At 38.8% G+C, this 16,610-nt stretch overlaps 1 protein-coding gene across 3 annotated transcripts in view; it reads right to left on the reverse strand.

Moving 5' to 3' along the window:
- The window catches only part of MPPED2 (metallophosphoesterase domain containing 2), a 119,506-nt gene that overhangs the window by 47,188 nt on the left and 55,708 nt on the right, over positions 1-16,610 (reverse strand). For all 3 annotated transcript variants that reach the window (XM_062576566.1, XM_062576567.1, XM_062576565.1), the window contains exon 4: positions 3,856-4,081. In XM_062576566.1, coding sequence (XP_062432550.1) covers positions 3,856-4,081 — 226 coding nt within the window. The remainder of the gene's footprint in view (positions 1-3,855; positions 4,082-16,610) is intronic.

Raw genomic sequence — 16,610 nt, forward strand, 5'->3', positions numbered from 1 at the left:
ACAAAAGCTACTTGAAGAGCTTACTGAACAACAGAACAGAATAAAATAGAGAAAATATTATCCCCGCATCATTGTTTCTCTCAAAACCTTATTTAAACAAATTCTGGCTTCAGTTAACTGCAGTTCTCTGGTGGTTTGAATGCTTTTAAAGCTCCATCAGAAAACAGACATTACTGGAATATTTTCATTCAAACATCTGTAACATGCTACAGTAAATTAAGTTCTTATTATGGATGAACAGTTTCAAATATAAATATGTGTATTTTAAAATAAAATACTTAAATTTAAATAAAATTTGCACTGGCTCACATGTGCTCATTAACTGAAGAGCTACAGTAAAAGCAGATCCCCACTCCTTACCCTTCTACAGATACATCAGTATACGAGTTACAGCTCTACATGCTGAATAAAGGAAATTTTAAGATTTAAAAATTCATATATCCCTTACTGTTTGTATTGTTCTTTCTATTCAGGACAAACCTGGCTTCTTCATCTCAAATTTCCAAAGGAGAAAACGTCTCCGTTGCAGCCTTTAAGAGTTTGGACTGTATAAACTGTCAATTATTTCTCCAACAAACGAGCTGGGTTCACAGGGCAAAGGCAGAAGGAAGAGAAAGGAGGGACATGTTTTTATGGATTGTTATCTATAGACTAGATGGAAAATCTTCAGCCATTTTATTCCTTCAAGGTACATAAAAGAATTTCCGAGTGAAGGTGTGAAAATGTCAGTTAGATTCTCCACCTCTGAAAGTGAGTGGAGCTCAGAGCATGATTCATGTCCCACCCTTGCTCTTTCCTCTCTTAGGGGCTGGCGTTCTGCTTTCAACTCCTCACCAGCTAATGCCATTTAATACTCTTAGACCTATCAGGCTAAATTCAAATTTTCTGCTCCTTAGAGGCTGTTGATATGCACCACTGCACACTCCAATTGCAAATACACGTGAATGCTCCTGTGTATTGCACGTTATTTTCTACATACAAATTCTACTAAATTGTAAGTTAGGAGGCACTACTTCAATTCTCTTAAGTCTTTAGAAAGCTTTCAGATGTACCAAGAGTAATAACAGGTAATGAATATAGACTGATATTTCTTTTCTGTAGCTACACTGAGTTAGCAATTTACATTTTCTAAATAGATAGATGACTTATAGCCAGTTTTCGCAGTCTTCCAGCAATTACTTCTCAGAAACCTCTGACAGGCTGAAACCCCTGAATCACAGCTGTTATTCTTGGTTTGATCCCTCTTTTTAAATTAAAACCAGTAGCTTTATCAGCAAATGAGAATTTTTTCCCCTCTGGAAATACTTACAACAATGCACATAAATTGAACTTGCCAACTTATTTCATTTTAGGGTTCAAGCATTTTCTGGGTTAATGACCCGACTTCTGCTTTTTTTAAAAAATCCTAATTGAGGTAAGGATGCCACAAACACAGACAAAACCCCCACAATTTCCCTTTCTTTAGGGTAATCTGAAGATTTATAGTAGCAGAGTGAGATGTGTTTGGAGGGGAAGAAGGAGAAAACTGGAGGTGCTAACAGGCTTGCCTGATCATTCTGTCTTAACTTCCACACACAGGTCAGAACTGGAACAGATTTTTCCAGTATGACTTGACTTTTCCTTCCTTTCAAGGACCAACTAAAACGCAGCCAACTAGCTTAATTTTCACATTTTCCAGGAAGCATTATCAAAGCACAAGAAAAATGAATATAGTACATCACCGCCCTCCAAACCCAGACTGATCTACTGATATGAAAAGCTGTGTTCAAAATTATAGCCTCATCTCCATTCCCTATCACCAGTTGCTCAAAACATGGTTTTACAACAAGTTTTCCACAAATGAATCATCTTCCAAGAGAAACAAAAGTTTACTCTTGGTTGGAGTCAAACTTTACTTTCTAGCATCTATCATTTATCTCCCATTGATCAGGAACTGGAAAAAGAAACAGTTACTAATGAATTACAGGGAATAATTAAGATTTGTCTTCCACAGCAAGGTCAGATAATGTATGCCACTCATTTCTTGTGATTAAAAGCAGCTCTGTTCCTTGATACAGTGTCCCTTAATACTTCCAGTCAAAGATCCTAATTTCATGTGTATACCTGCAAAATGAAAGAACTTCTAGATGCAGCTGGAGACAAAAGGGTAACAGATCACTATTATGGATCTGGGATACAAAAGGAAAAGAAAAACCAGTACATTTTTCCAGCAGAGAAAAATATCAGTGCCTAAGACGGGTTCTCCATTTCAGAATACCAAGTTCCAGAAGAACACATTTCCCAAGACCTAGATTCCAGGTTATCCTCCAGATTTCTTCAGCAGCACTGCAATAGTAGTTTAGGTAAATCTGTCCTAAATAAATTTGAAAAAATGCCTACTAATTGTAAACATCACTAGATGCTGCAAACTGCAAGCTCTCTGTCTCGTCTGTCTCTGTGCATACACATGAAAGAAGCTGAATACAATCTTAATCTTAGCAGCCCACCTTCCAGCGTAAGCAGATGCTCACCTTGCAGCATCAGTCTCAAATCCACTTTACACTACCCAAGGATCTGTATGTACCTGTGTTCTTCAGTGAGTTATATACTCTTACATTGTAAAGATTACTTTCAAAGGTCTTTAAGAGATGGTTCTTAACCTGAATAAAGACAATCTTTCCCAATTAGCTGATACCGCAGAATTTAGCGTATTTCTTTTAGCTACGCAATTTAAAGGATTTAAGCTGCAAGATAAAGGTTATGATTTTTAAGTAAGAAAAATCAGAGTGCTAGATACAGAGTTAGATTGTTGTTTGATTGTGTGTGTGTGAAAGTGCACATACATTACAAAAATACCCACTGTCAGAAGCGTACTGATGTATAAACCACCAGAGTCTGCGACCTAAGTGAACAGTCAGAAGAGATGAGAGGAAGGGAAGTGTGAGAAAGGGGAAAATTTCTCATGTCTATTGGTCCCATTCTTTAGTTCAAACCCTGCCCTTCCCCCTCCTCTGCCACTTACACATTTAAAACAAGTCTGACATCAAAAAGATTAAGTTATAAGCTTATAATAAACTCTTCTTATAGGTGTGCATAAATTAGCATCTAAGCACTTCAACTGACAATTAAGAATGCCAAGTAACACAATGATCATCACTGAAGTTCAGTTTTCCAGTAGAGGCTCAAAGGGTTATTTTTAGTGTTATTGTTATTATTTTTAATGGGGATTACTTGTTTTAAATTCTCACAAGATTTCATGTGTAAGTATCAGGCAACGTAATTCAACAACGTGTTAAGAAAACAAGGAAGATCTCCTTAGTACAAAACTGTGGACAGCAATTGTTCCTGCAAATGCTTGGCTCAGGGGTAAAACAAGGTCAAAACTGGCTTAAAAATCTTGCTATTACACCTTTATGAGCAAAAGAAAACGATGCTTACATCTGATCAGAAATAAGAGGTAAAGATCCTGCTGCCTTGAACCTTGTGCTATGCAGGTGTTAAAAGGTACCAACCTAATCTAATAGCACAGCAAATACAAATATCAAAACAGGACAGAATGCAATGGAGTAAATTCTTCCTCAGTATGTCCTAAGATGCCACTGCAGTTAACCCACAAGCACAGAGTGAATATCGAGTCCTCAATTTTTTAAAGTACACTCAGGAGGCAGAATAGAGATGGATTACAATTCTTCTCTTACTTCCTACACATGCCTAAACTTAGCATATTTATCCTATTGCAAAAAAATACAGTCACTGCAGTTCAATACTGTTCTTCAGGGCAAAGCAACAAAGCAGCTCCATGCATTTTCAGCAGCAATGATTCCTGCTGTGGCTTAAGAAATAAATATAGCAAAGAAAGTATAAATTTAGACTTACCAGGGAGCACCATATATTCGGAATCCTTTAACTGTTACCTCTGAATCTTGCAAGTAAATACTATTTGTCAGGAGTGACTGAACATTGTCAAAGTCCTCTGGTTTCAATTTGGACACAGAGGGAAAGCGGTAGTAATCTTGTTTAACAAGGTCTGCCATGAATTCCTTATCAAATGTCAGTTCATGATTCCCAGCAATCACTATTTTATATTCATATGGCAGGTTTCCTGAAATAACAAAAAAGAGGGCTTAATTAGCACATTTTCCTCCCACATCAGCACTGCCGGCACAATAAGTAGACAGCTAGCAGTGACAGAATGAAATACCCAAGATCTGTGTGCATCTCCATGTCGAGCAGAAGTTATTAATGCTGTTTCTCTTCCACTGAATGAAATTGTGTTAAAATGTAAGTAATGCCACACAAGAAACGTCGTAAGAAAAAGCGTGTACTGCAGAATGAAACAAAAGAAGCTGCTAGGTACTGAACTAGATCCTAAGGTGGTGCTCCCTCGCTTTCAACTGATTTACACTGATTTATGCTGGCCAAAGATGTGACACTGAGTCTGATGCTGGTGCTGTTGCTCAAATTATGCAGTTATTCAGATTAATTTGTAGGGAATTCAAAGCATCCAAGAAATGACTTTTATTCTCAGACCTGGCTTGTTCTCCAAAGCTCCAGATCACTCACAATGGACTTTATTATTATTTTGTTTACGGTAGTATCTCATTCCTGTAAGAACACACATAGAAGAAACCCAAATAAGTAAGACATACAGTAGGAGAAAAGAAATGCAGTTAGCTCATTTATTGGGAGGGTCAGAGAACTGAGCACAGGCTTCATCACCTGAAGTCGGTGCAAGTATTTCTGTTTGAAATGCAGCATAGATCAGGCCCATGGAGCCAGACTGATTTCAGAGTTCAGAAACAGATTTTCAAGCACTTAGTACCAGCAACCAGTGCCAGATTTTCCAGATAAACATATTGGGTGCTGAGCTCCCTTAAAAATATGGTCCCACACTGTGGTCTCTTCACAGAAGTTCTTTCACAAAATCTGTCCCAATATGACTTGCCAAAAATCACACACAAGTCTGCCTCAGAGCTGAAACAGGACTTGTATCTCCCCTCTACCACTTTCCCCATAATCTCAATCTTCTAGTCTTATACTGAGTGATTCATTTTAGTGTGTATTCTTAATAATAACTAAAAATATTTTTTCATAACAGTGGTAAACACTTTACAGAAGCATAGATTAAATAAATCACTACATATTCACCTTTCCATACTGCTCATGAGCCTTCTGTTATTTACACAAACCATGAGGAAAACAACTGACACTCTGTACATGTTGGTGGTGTTAGCCAGGATGCTCAGAAATACATGTACATGTAAGGTGTTTATCTCGCACTGATTTGGAAATAAGACAACAGCCTTCAGAATGCACCTACAAATCTGTGGGCAAGACTTTCACTTCTGCATTAGCCAACATGTCCCAAAGGAATGCAGAATTGGATGCCACATATTCTGCAGGAAGACAGTTTTCCTATATCAATACAGTTTTGCGCTTTTAAAATTTGTGCTGCAAACTTCAAAAGTGAGTTTTTTTTTCTGTTAAAGAACAAGTTTCAAACTAAAGAAGAAAATATTTACAAGATTACTTTAACTTAACTAGGGGTTATGGGAAACCAGTTAAAACCCTTTGCTTTTCAATATTTATAGTATGAAAATAGCAATTATTCAAAATCTGAATATGAATATTTTCTTTACAAAACTAGTCAATTTTGTATTAAAAAAAGCTAAAAACCTCTGGAAAAAAAAGCAGGCATCTTCAACAGATTCCTCACGTGAACAAAATGCTGATCATACATATTCATAACTCTCTATGGTGCTGCATTATATTACAAGCTGAAGAAGATGCTACCAGGCATTTATTGTTCCTCTACAGTTTATGTACCACTCCCCGTTTCCCATCTCTGCCACATATTACTCTGCAATTCATTTTCATTTAAAAAATGGAAGTGGCAGGTGGCTGCCATTCCTGCTCTTTGCAACTCCTGGGCATGAGGTAACATTGCTATTTTCTTCTCTCTCAGGAAACATAAAAAAAACCCACTGGTATGAAATTTGGTACACTTGTCACAGCTATCAATCCCCCAAAACAAGCTAGATGTGATTAAATTCTAGGAGAAGTAGGATGCAGAAGTTAAATTCAGGTTTCTGCCAAGTTATCAACATTTGCCAGTTTTAGAAGAGAAAACTTCCTAGTCTTACTGGATAAAAGTCCAGATTTTATTTTCTTCAATTCATTTTGATAAAAGATTTGAGAATCAGCACATTTTGTCAATATAATATCCAATTAAATCTGGAACATTTTGTTTCAAGTCCATATATAGATATTTTTTATCTTGCTAGACACTCTGAAAAAGAAGGCTCATTTTGCAGACACACAGGACATCAGAAGACAAACTAATAATGAGATCAATGATTACTGGAACATATAACTTTAGATACTTTATATATATATAAAATATGAAAATCTCTATGGAAAATTCAATAGGGAAAATACTACAATTTATGTCATGAAAGTCATTAATTTTATTGGGGGCTAAGGAAAGGCTCTGCCTGGTCAGTCTCAGAGATCCAGTAACACACTGGGGAGCGTCAGGGACAGTAGAAGGGTATAGTTGTTTCTCAAACGTAATCAGGGAGCTCAGTTTAGCATCCCATCGATGAAACCCAAGGATCAACACCAAAGACAGAAGAATACGTTGGAACACAGCACTGTGGAAAACACCCAGAGGCACCAGAATACGTCAACACCTACCCGTAAGCCATAGCTCTGCTGTACTGCACACTCCTAACGTGCTAGCCGAAGCCTAATCGGTTCTGGCTGCAGATGCATTTGCTGCAGACTCGAGTTCCCTGTTCACGTATGAGACAAGATGTGCCTTGTTCCATATCTGAAAACACTGTCATTATTTACCACAGGATCAGCAGAAAGCTCTGACCTTGCTCCCCTTGCTAGTGATGAGGAATTCTACTCATAAAAATGCAAACACATACCAAAAGCCAAGCCCAAGTAAAAGACAGGAGAAGAGAAGTCTCATCTATTTCTTTCCTTCTCCCCGAGGAAAGACTATATAGCACTAATCACAGTAATAAATTATCTGCAAAAAGATTATTTGTTCCTCACATTCAGGTTTTTCCTTCGTGAAAGGTCCTAGTAGTGAACATTCATTCTCAGTTTATGAAATACTTCAGCATGTTTAATTTCGGCAGTCCTGCCCTTTTTCTATAATCTGCTCCTCTTCTGTGTTTTATATGTAAACATAAGCAGTCTCACTCAGTTTTAGCTTTAGTTTTCATCTTGACCAGACGAATCTCTATGTATTCATAATACCTGTACAGAGAGAGCCACTGCAGCACAGTACAGAGGTTGAAAAGCCTCATCTTTCTACACTAAATTTTTGTTAACTACATTTGTTCTTCATTAAACTTCTTTCTAACAAGTAAATTTTCTATCATGTACCAGTAATATTTATTCATTTTAATTTACACCATGAATCCAGTAAACAGAAGAATCTTCTTTAAATATAAGAAGAAAGTTTGATGTGTTTGTAGGGATAAGCACTTCAGAACCTCAAATTACCAACTGCCAAGGTAATAATCCAATTTAATTTAAAGTACTTAACTATTTCCCAAGTGAGTTCAAAAGGCTACAATTACAGCTAGTAAAAACAATCAGAAAAAAAAGGTATGATTTGGACAAATAAGCTCTGAGTCTGTGAAGCAGACAGACTTATACTGGAATATCTGAAATCTTCAGAAGGAACAGATTTTATATAGATAGATGTACATACATACACAAACACACATGGATATATGGGGGAAGTTTCTTCTATATATACAAATGTACTTTTTTGGCCAAGCTGTTTTTCAACATCTGTCCACAGCAGGAGTGACAAGTGCAGCATGGAGCCGTTGATTAAGAAAATACTGTAACTAGACAAGTCGTTCTCTTATGGAAGACAAAATTTCAGTACCAGTTTTGTTCCAAGAAAGAGTATCTTTAGGTAACTATAATTAAACTATAAAAACTAAATGGTTCATATAAATACATTAATTTGGGGTGGGGGGGTCTCAAAGATTTCTGTGCTTTCTCCATTCACCAGTTAACTCTCAGGCTACAGTCCCACTTACCAGTCCTTTCATCCCCATGTCCCCCAAGCAATTGTCCTCAGTCCTGTGCCACTGCCTTTCTTTGCCAACACAAGGCTTTACATTCCCTCAAAGCATTTGATCCCATGAGCCCTCAATTTGTTGAACAATCATTCCTGGTTTAATGGCATGGCTCATGCCTCACACAAGTACATTTTAGTTACACCCAAAGTTCTGTAGAGTTGTCAGACACAAACAGGAGTCTGACTGACCATGAACGTTAACTGCTTAATTTCCTATAAAAATAGAAAAAAAAAGGAAAAAGAATTTGGGCTATGGTTACCTACAAAGTCCACTGGGGAGGCAGGGGAGTTAGACTAAAGTGACACTAACTGCCTACGTAGTGGTAGAACCCTGTATTTGCATACAAAAATGCTACACAAGTGCTTTTGATACAAAGCTCTGCATATGCATCTGCATATATAAACTGTTCAGGTCACACAACACTCCACGAAATGTTAAGTGTTTTCATGCCCATTTCATTGGGTCACAGACTCTTCGGTCGTATTTTGAGATGGCCCTAAAACTCCTGAACTACAAATCCTAGTCCCTTCAAAATGAGAGAAAATGTGTACAAGACAGAAACCTGTGCAAGTGAATCACTTCTAACTTACAGCATATCATACATACGCTTCAAAAGTACAAGACTGGCCACAGATGAAGCATTCGCCTATGACCAGCCATATACAAGTGCAGAGATAAACACTGGAGGAGCGGATTTCATGTTGTTCCTGTGGACTTCCAGCCACTGCGCTGCGGCAGCACAAGTCACTACAAGCCGTATGGGCACAGTCGTACAAACTGCCGATCAACAGGCGGCAGAACAGGACAACCAAACGTCACCAAACAGGACTTATTCTTTTACAGCAGAACTGTAACTCTTCATAGACGCTTCTCTTTGAAAGCCCACTGAAACTTAAGGCAATGATTGCACTATCTTCCATGTATTTACAGTACTCTTATTGCAACACACACAGGCCCCTTTCAGCATTTTAAGAGATGAGAGAGAGTATCTCAAAGACTCTGATTTCTCCGTCTGCAGCATCATATGAGTTAGACTGTATAAACACAGTAGACGGACTCTAGCTTTTACATGACATGCTGGGCTTCTCACACTGTAACAGAAAACAATCTACTGTAGATACTGAAATCCAAAACAGGGTAGGAAAAATGCAGGTCTTTTTCTAGAATGAGATTAACTCTGAAAACATTCTGGCAGTTCTAATCAAACAGCCTTCACAAAAAGTCCTCAATGGAAAAGCTAAAACTGAAACCAGACTGAAAGCTTAACACACATGCTTCTACATGTTTTCCCTCTCTCTTTCTGTAGCAACCTAAAGAGCGAAACAATTAACTACAGCAACGTAGGCAAATAATAGACAGAACATGCATAAAAATAGAATAAGCTTCTGAAGAGGTAAAAAGAGCTAAAGTACAAGATCTCTCAAAAACCTGATGAAAAATATTCCACCACCTCTTTTAACTGTCATAGTTCAGATGTCTCTAAGTCCTTCTCCCTCCCCCCGTAAGAAAATTTTGAAGAAGGAAAAATAAAGGCAAAACAATGCATGGGAAACACAGCAAGATGGACAGATGAATGAAAGTTAAACTGTTTTGCCTTTATGCAAAGAAAACATCAGCCCACAGCACAGGGACAAGCAAAGGCTGAGACCCTTGAATTCCTGCGATAAATCTAAAGCTTGTACACTAAAGCTCCCCTTTGTTGAAAACGCTGTTAGACACAACAAAACAGACATGTTACGTAAGTGCAAGCTCTGCCTCTGACCTTTCACTCTGTAACCGTCAGGCTTCATTAATTTTCACAAGGCCTGACAGCTCTAGCGTTAATACTCACACTTGCTGATCGAGCCACACAGCAGGTTCAGACTGCTACCTTCTCCTCTGAAACTCATGCATTAGGATTTCTTCCATGCTGGCAATGGAAAACCAAGTCTAAGAAACATTAAACACAAAAAACTACGTTACAATAATGCCAAGGTTGAGCCATAAACCCATGAAAGCAAGGAAGTACCTAGTGAATCCTGCCTTAGCACCTACAACTCAGCTATGTACTGCCAAGGTATCGCAGCATATACAGTCCTCTGCGAATGACCACAGATACTGGAGGTGTCACTTAACCTATACTGTCACTTATGAGCAGATACAGCAGTACCTAATACCAAGTACTTACATTCATTACCTCACCCATAGGTAAACGAAGTGAATTTTGTTCGACCCTAGGCTGTAACGTCGCCACAGTAGATCTCTGAAACGGGGCCATATATACTGCAGAACCTAGTTACCAGTGGGTCTGATTTAATGGACACTGTGACGTTTGGTAACAATTCCTTGCTTTTATGCATTTATGTCTCAACCATAACATTATTCTAATGTAACTGTTTGTGATTAATATCCTTTTCCTCTCTGTTAATAGAAAAAAGTACCATAATACAAGTGATAACCTTTTGCTTCATTTCATGGTGTTCCATGGCCTCTTCAAAACTATCCTGACATTACACTTTGGTTTTGAATCTCACAAAGTTGATTTGAATTTCATTGGGCTAATGTGATTGAAACTGTTTCTTGAAACTTAGAAGGTTCCACGAAGTTTTATCAATTAATGCACAGCATCTATTTGTTCTGAAACAGGAGCTTTTTTTAGTCTGAATTCAAAAAAAATTTTGATATTTTTGAGATTTTGCAGCTTACACCACTGCCAATTTTAGTACAGTGAAGTGACTTTCAGTGAGGTCAAACTGACTTCAAAATTAAAAAACATAAGGAGCACAAATTGCTTGCTAGCCCTTTTACTTCAGGCTTGTAATTATGTAACCCCCAAAACGGGCCTTTTAAGAAAAAATACATAATTACATAAAACCAAAAAAGCTGACAGCTATGAAATTTCCCTTTAAATTTAGCAAATTCTGAAGACAACATCCTTATTGCAAACCACAATAGTCATCTTATTTTTTCTTTTCATTTTAAAAAATGATTCTTGCAGAAATGGTAGTTCCTGTTATTCTTAGGTTTCTTAGAAGCAAAACAATACATAAAGGACTACCATGACAGCTTTGGTGCTGTATGTGCACTTTTAAAGAGCTCCACTTAAGTGAAAGAGCATTCACTTGGGATAATACATACAGATTTCAGAAAAGAATTGGCTTATCTTTTATCTGATAAAGTTGGAGCATGTTCCTCTGAACAGAATTACCCCATATTTATGCTTACAAATAGGCAAGCACCTAACCCTCTGTACTTTAGGGTCTAATCATATTTAGATATACAGAAATATGTTGTATTTTTGTCGCAACATTTTACAGTTTCTCTTGCAATCAGGAACATCAAACACGAATACATTAAGACCTAATGCATTAGGGTTGCCAATTTTAACTGATTTCAGCTCAGTGTGGTTTCAAATGGCTCAGCTCTTGAACCCTGAATACCAACACTAAGGATGGAAATATTCTCAGCCTTCACAGTGCCAGCAGAGTTAAGCAGAAATGCTCTCCTTGAACTTGATTAACAGTAAATTGAAAAGGAACATTTCTGGTTACTACTATATTAGGCTAAAATATAGAATTGAACCCTAATACTATCTAAATCTAATAAGAAAAAGGCATCTCTATTTCAAAAGTTTCAAAGTATTCTCTATAAATGCATCACAGATCAATTTACATGGTACTTTTGCCAATAAGCAAAACGAAATCACAGGTTCCAATTGGCTTAACTCATATTGGAAAGTGAGAAAGCAAATGCTAGAAAATGCAATTATTGCAAACAAACTCCATTTTCTCCACTCAGGAGGGAATTTCAGGGAACATTTTATTGCCCTCAAATAGTATTTCTAAAGGCATCAACACACAATTCTATTTTCTTTTCAGAGACCCCCTCACACTATATAACCTAATCCTTTATAAGGAAACTCACCAGATTTTGAAATAGTACACTGGTAGTTGATATTACTTGTGCGTGCACATATTGCATCCATTCAAATGATTTTTCTCTTTAAATCTTAAGAATATCACAAAACCAACAGTCACTGTCTGACATAAGCAGTTGCAGACCTACTTCTCATACTTCACCCTTTGTGTCTCTGTAATTTACAGTTCCAATTAAGTCCTTTTTTTCCTAAAAGGAACGAATAAAAGCCATCAAAAAGGGGGTCATCTTGAGAAACAATTATACAGAAAGTAATTAAGCTAATCAAAATTATCACAGACCATGTCTTGGTATTTTCATATACATGTATTTTCACACTGCAAAAGGCCAGTGAATGCTAAGGACTAGGCTTACCAGACAGTAAAATCTTCATCTAAAAGAGAAACAAGTCCGGAAACCAATTTTTTACTACTTACTGAAAGAAAACTCGCCACAAATCTATGAGAATTTTAAACAGAGCACTCAACTTTAGACTCTACCCCACAAATTTTTCTGCCTAACAGGGACCTTTACACCAGAAGCAGGATTCCCTTTTCTGTCCATGGAATTAAATAGACCTGTATCAGCTGCCTTCCAACATCTATCAAAATATGAATAAGTAAGAATCAGGAGGCACACACAATTGCCAGAAAGATTCTCTTGTTTCTCTCCTCTCTGAATTTGTTCCAGTTATTTAGTTTCTCATTTTTAAATGTGGAAGCAGAGTCTTTGCTGCTTCCTACCCACAGAGCACTAGGCAAATGCCTCCCTCTCTTGTGCAGCCTAAGTGCAGTCAGGACTTCTGAAACCATCTCCCCAAAATACCTCTTTTTTCCTGCATCCTAGGAAGGTAATCAGAACGTTTTTTCTGAGGAACAAAATATCTCGAAACATAAAAACGAGAAATTGTTATGATAACTGTTTTAATTTTCCTTCTGTGACACAGTATCCTTTGGACAACTTCTCAATGTGCACCCAGAAACCAAATCCTTCCTCTCAAAACTAAGATTCTGGAGTGCACTGTTGGTAAACTACAAGACATAGCACGGCCCAGGCTTAACTGATTACCAAACACTAACATATTGTGGATGAATTCCAATAAAAATAAGGAGAAGTAATAAGCAGTGGTATCAAGAAAAATCACACGTAAAATAAACAGAAAGGAAAAAGAAGAAATAGGGTAAAATATTTTTAAAAAATCTTAAAAGTTCTTAGGAGCATGGACTGCTGTCTAAAAGCAGTACTTCAGTTTTTTAATCACTCTGAAAACATAACTTAGGTGCTAAAGGAATTAGGTGCTTTTGAAATTTTCATCTGTGGTAATTTGTGGTTTTACCTGTAAATGTTTGCAACTTTGATACTGAAAGGTTTTCTTAAACATGTTCTCTGATGGTGATGCCGATGTTGGCTGGAAATTGTTTCTTCCTTTTGTAAGTCACAGGAGGAGATATCTAAAAACCTGAACTAAACTTCTTTTCTTGAGGCAGACCAACATCCATCTGACAGCTCTACTTACTATATTTCAGAATTACCTTCATGGTTGCTTCGAAGATTTTTTTTTTTTTTTTTTTAAACAGGGAGGGGGAAAAAAAACCGAGAAAGTACACGAGACCGCAAACAGAAATTATAGTCAACTAAAAATATTCAGGTAGAGGTTTTTGTGAAGCTCCACTATCATTTATCAGGACCTTTTCTGAAGCCAGAGTTTGAATTTATTATTCCAAATAAACATAAACATTCCATTATAGGCTTTCAAGATCAACTTGGATACCAGGAATCTCCTGAGTCTGGTAAGGAAATTCCTTTTAATACCCGAGCCCATAGAGAGGTTTCTTAGCTACTAAAGGAGACAACCAAATCATTCCAGCTGTATCATGTTATTACAAGGAACTGAATTCCTCTTACGCATTTTTTTCCTAGCTATCTCAAGCTGCCTGAGCAGAACAACACGTGCCCTCAGATATTTTTCTTGTAAGTTCAAACACATATACTAACCCCAGACATCCAAAGGGGGAAAAAAGCCTACCTCTATGAAAATCTTGAAGCCTAAAGAAAGGTATAAAACCATAATCACTGAAATCAGAGCCAGTGATTCCTGAGCTTGAATCTTGCCTCTGCTACTATTTTTTTGCCACTTTATCTCTTCTCCTGGCCTTGGGCAAGCCATTTTAATTATCATATTATTTATATGTTACAGCATCCCAGCATCTCCTGACAAAATGTTTAACCTAAAGTCTCTTAAAAAGCCAAGGCATGGCTTACTTTCAGTGGGCAATTTTATATGTGTGGCTAAACATCTCCCAGTTGTCCTTCCAAAGAAGGTGAATGGAAAATACTGTATGTAGTATAAATTGCATCCTGCAGCATAAAGAGTTCATATTCTTCATTTGTGACAGATTTCAGGTGAAACTCCTATCTTTAATATCCTCGCTACTGTAAGTATACAGGCCCTCTGCCACAGCTGTCTTTCTTCCTTTTTGAAATAAGGATAATAGTAAGCACCTCACCTAGTAAGGTAAATAAACAACTCCGAAGAAAGTTCAAGGGGTATGTCTGATTATATACATATACTTGAACTTACAGTAATATTTTCATGAGGTGCTGCAAAATCCATATGATGCAGCACCTGTTTCTTTTTATGTACAGAAATACAGCAAAGATTCCGGTGCATAATTAAATATTTCTTTGTAATTACAAGTGTCATCCATAAACTGTTGACGTATGCAACGTTTGGAATTGTTCACCTTCTGTGCTTTCTTCAAAGTTGAGGTCTCTGTTGAATTCCTCACTTTAGCCATCATTTCTAGTCTAAAGAAAGCAAAAGCTCCCACAAAAAGGTAGGATTTGCAGACAGTCAGTTTTGCAGAATAAAGAGACGACTATAGTTAATCAGAGCAGGTCATTAAGACAAAGCTCTAACAGAACAGCTACTGCAGTCACTTACAAAGAGGTAACAATTTATTCCGTATTTATATTCCGTTCTGCTACGGTTTTGCCCTTTCACCTCCAAGGCGAGCCTCGCTGTTGTTACAGCTGGCTTCGCGGAAGCATTTGTTTGCGAACGGCTATATTGCTTCCACTCTGACTGTATGCCGTCCCCTCTAGGAACTCAGACAAACGCCGCAGCTCGCTGCAAGTCGTGCAGCCCCAGCTGCCAGTCACCAGAGCAGCGGCTCTGCCCCTGCGCTCCCGGCGCAGGGCAGGCCGGGCAGCTCGCCCAGCACCCTGCCTTCTGAGCCATCCCCTTCTCCATCCCCTCCTCCCTTTCCAAACTCTACTTAATAACACAGTACTATAATTTACAATCAGGAGACTACAAATGGGGAATGGTTTTCCCTACAGCCTTACCAACCCGTGCTATTCCAGGAATTGCTTTGCCAGTGGTTATGAAGGGATGTCAGCCTGGTAATTTTTCTCTTAGGACTGCAAGTATTAGTAGTGCTAAGATCACCGACCACCAAAGCTTCTGCTAGGTACACAAGATAGCAGAGGGAACGAAGCCCCTTCCCCACAGTCTTCAGGGGAAATCTCCAACCATCCTTCATGCACAGACCTTCATGGGTGTCTTGCAACCTTCCTGCTCATCTCACAGCAGTGAATGCAAATACAAAATGCTGCTTAGAGACTAAGATATTTGAGAGTAACGTATGAGACCAGCTCAGATTAACATAAGGAAGCATGGCAAACTTTTGCATTCGTGCCCATGTTTTAAATTAAAATTCACTATGCTTCTGTGGCTGGTTACACTGAAGAAAGTGCAGAGAGTTCCTGAGCTCTCATTTGTTAATTTTATTACCTTGGGAAGAAATTAAACTCTAGAAAAAGCAGGTGAATCTCCACTTGACTACTTCACACGCCTGTGCTGTCTCATTCGTCTCTCTCTTCTTTGTAGCCTCTGTCCCTCCCCCAGTTTGATGTTGTTTTGTTCTCTTCGAGGTTGGCTTTGTATCTCCTTGCCTCTCTCCTGATAGCGCCATCCCCTGTTGTGCAGCTTTCTTCCTTCTTTGCTAAAAGCACCATCAACGGTACGCGAGGCTTTAGGAGCCGTCACCTCACAGCCAGCATGCAGAGCGAGGGAAGAGGGACGAGCTGCGCAGCCCAGGACAGCATCCTCCGAGAGGGCAGCGAAGCACTGCAGTGACCCGCGCCTCCGCGCGATGTTAAGCCCTGCGAAATGCAGTTCCCGAAGCGGCGGCAGGCACACGGGCCTGCCGGCGCACAGGCCAATGCAGGCACGAGCGCGGCTCAACGCGACGCCACGGCATGGCGCTTCCTCCGCCGTTACACCAGCCCAATTGGGAGAAGCTGCCTGCGGCTCCTTCCAGGCAAGTAACGCTGTTTAAACTACTGTGCTCAGAATGACAACGCAGGACAAGAAAACGGAAATTCAGAAGTTAAGCTTGGGGAGAAGGAACGTTTTCTCCTGCCCAGCAGCACCAGATTGCCCATAAATACGATGCCCGGCCTCCACAATCAATACGCTCCCTAAATAGGGTCAACGGAGATTTCCAGTTCCTCTACTGGGGGGAGAGAGGGCAGGGAGCGGGGGGAGAAAGAGGCAGAGGCTTCCCTCTGGCTGCCCCTCAGCACCAAGGCTCGCTCCCTCCTGATGCGGTACGCTCA

The sequence above is a fragment of the Rhea pennata genome, chromosome 5, assembly GCF_028389875.1.
Source record: "Rhea pennata isolate bPtePen1 chromosome 5, bPtePen1.pri, whole genome shotgun sequence".
NCBI classification, from domain to species: Eukaryota; Metazoa; Chordata; class Aves; order Rheiformes; family Rheidae; genus Rhea; species Rhea pennata.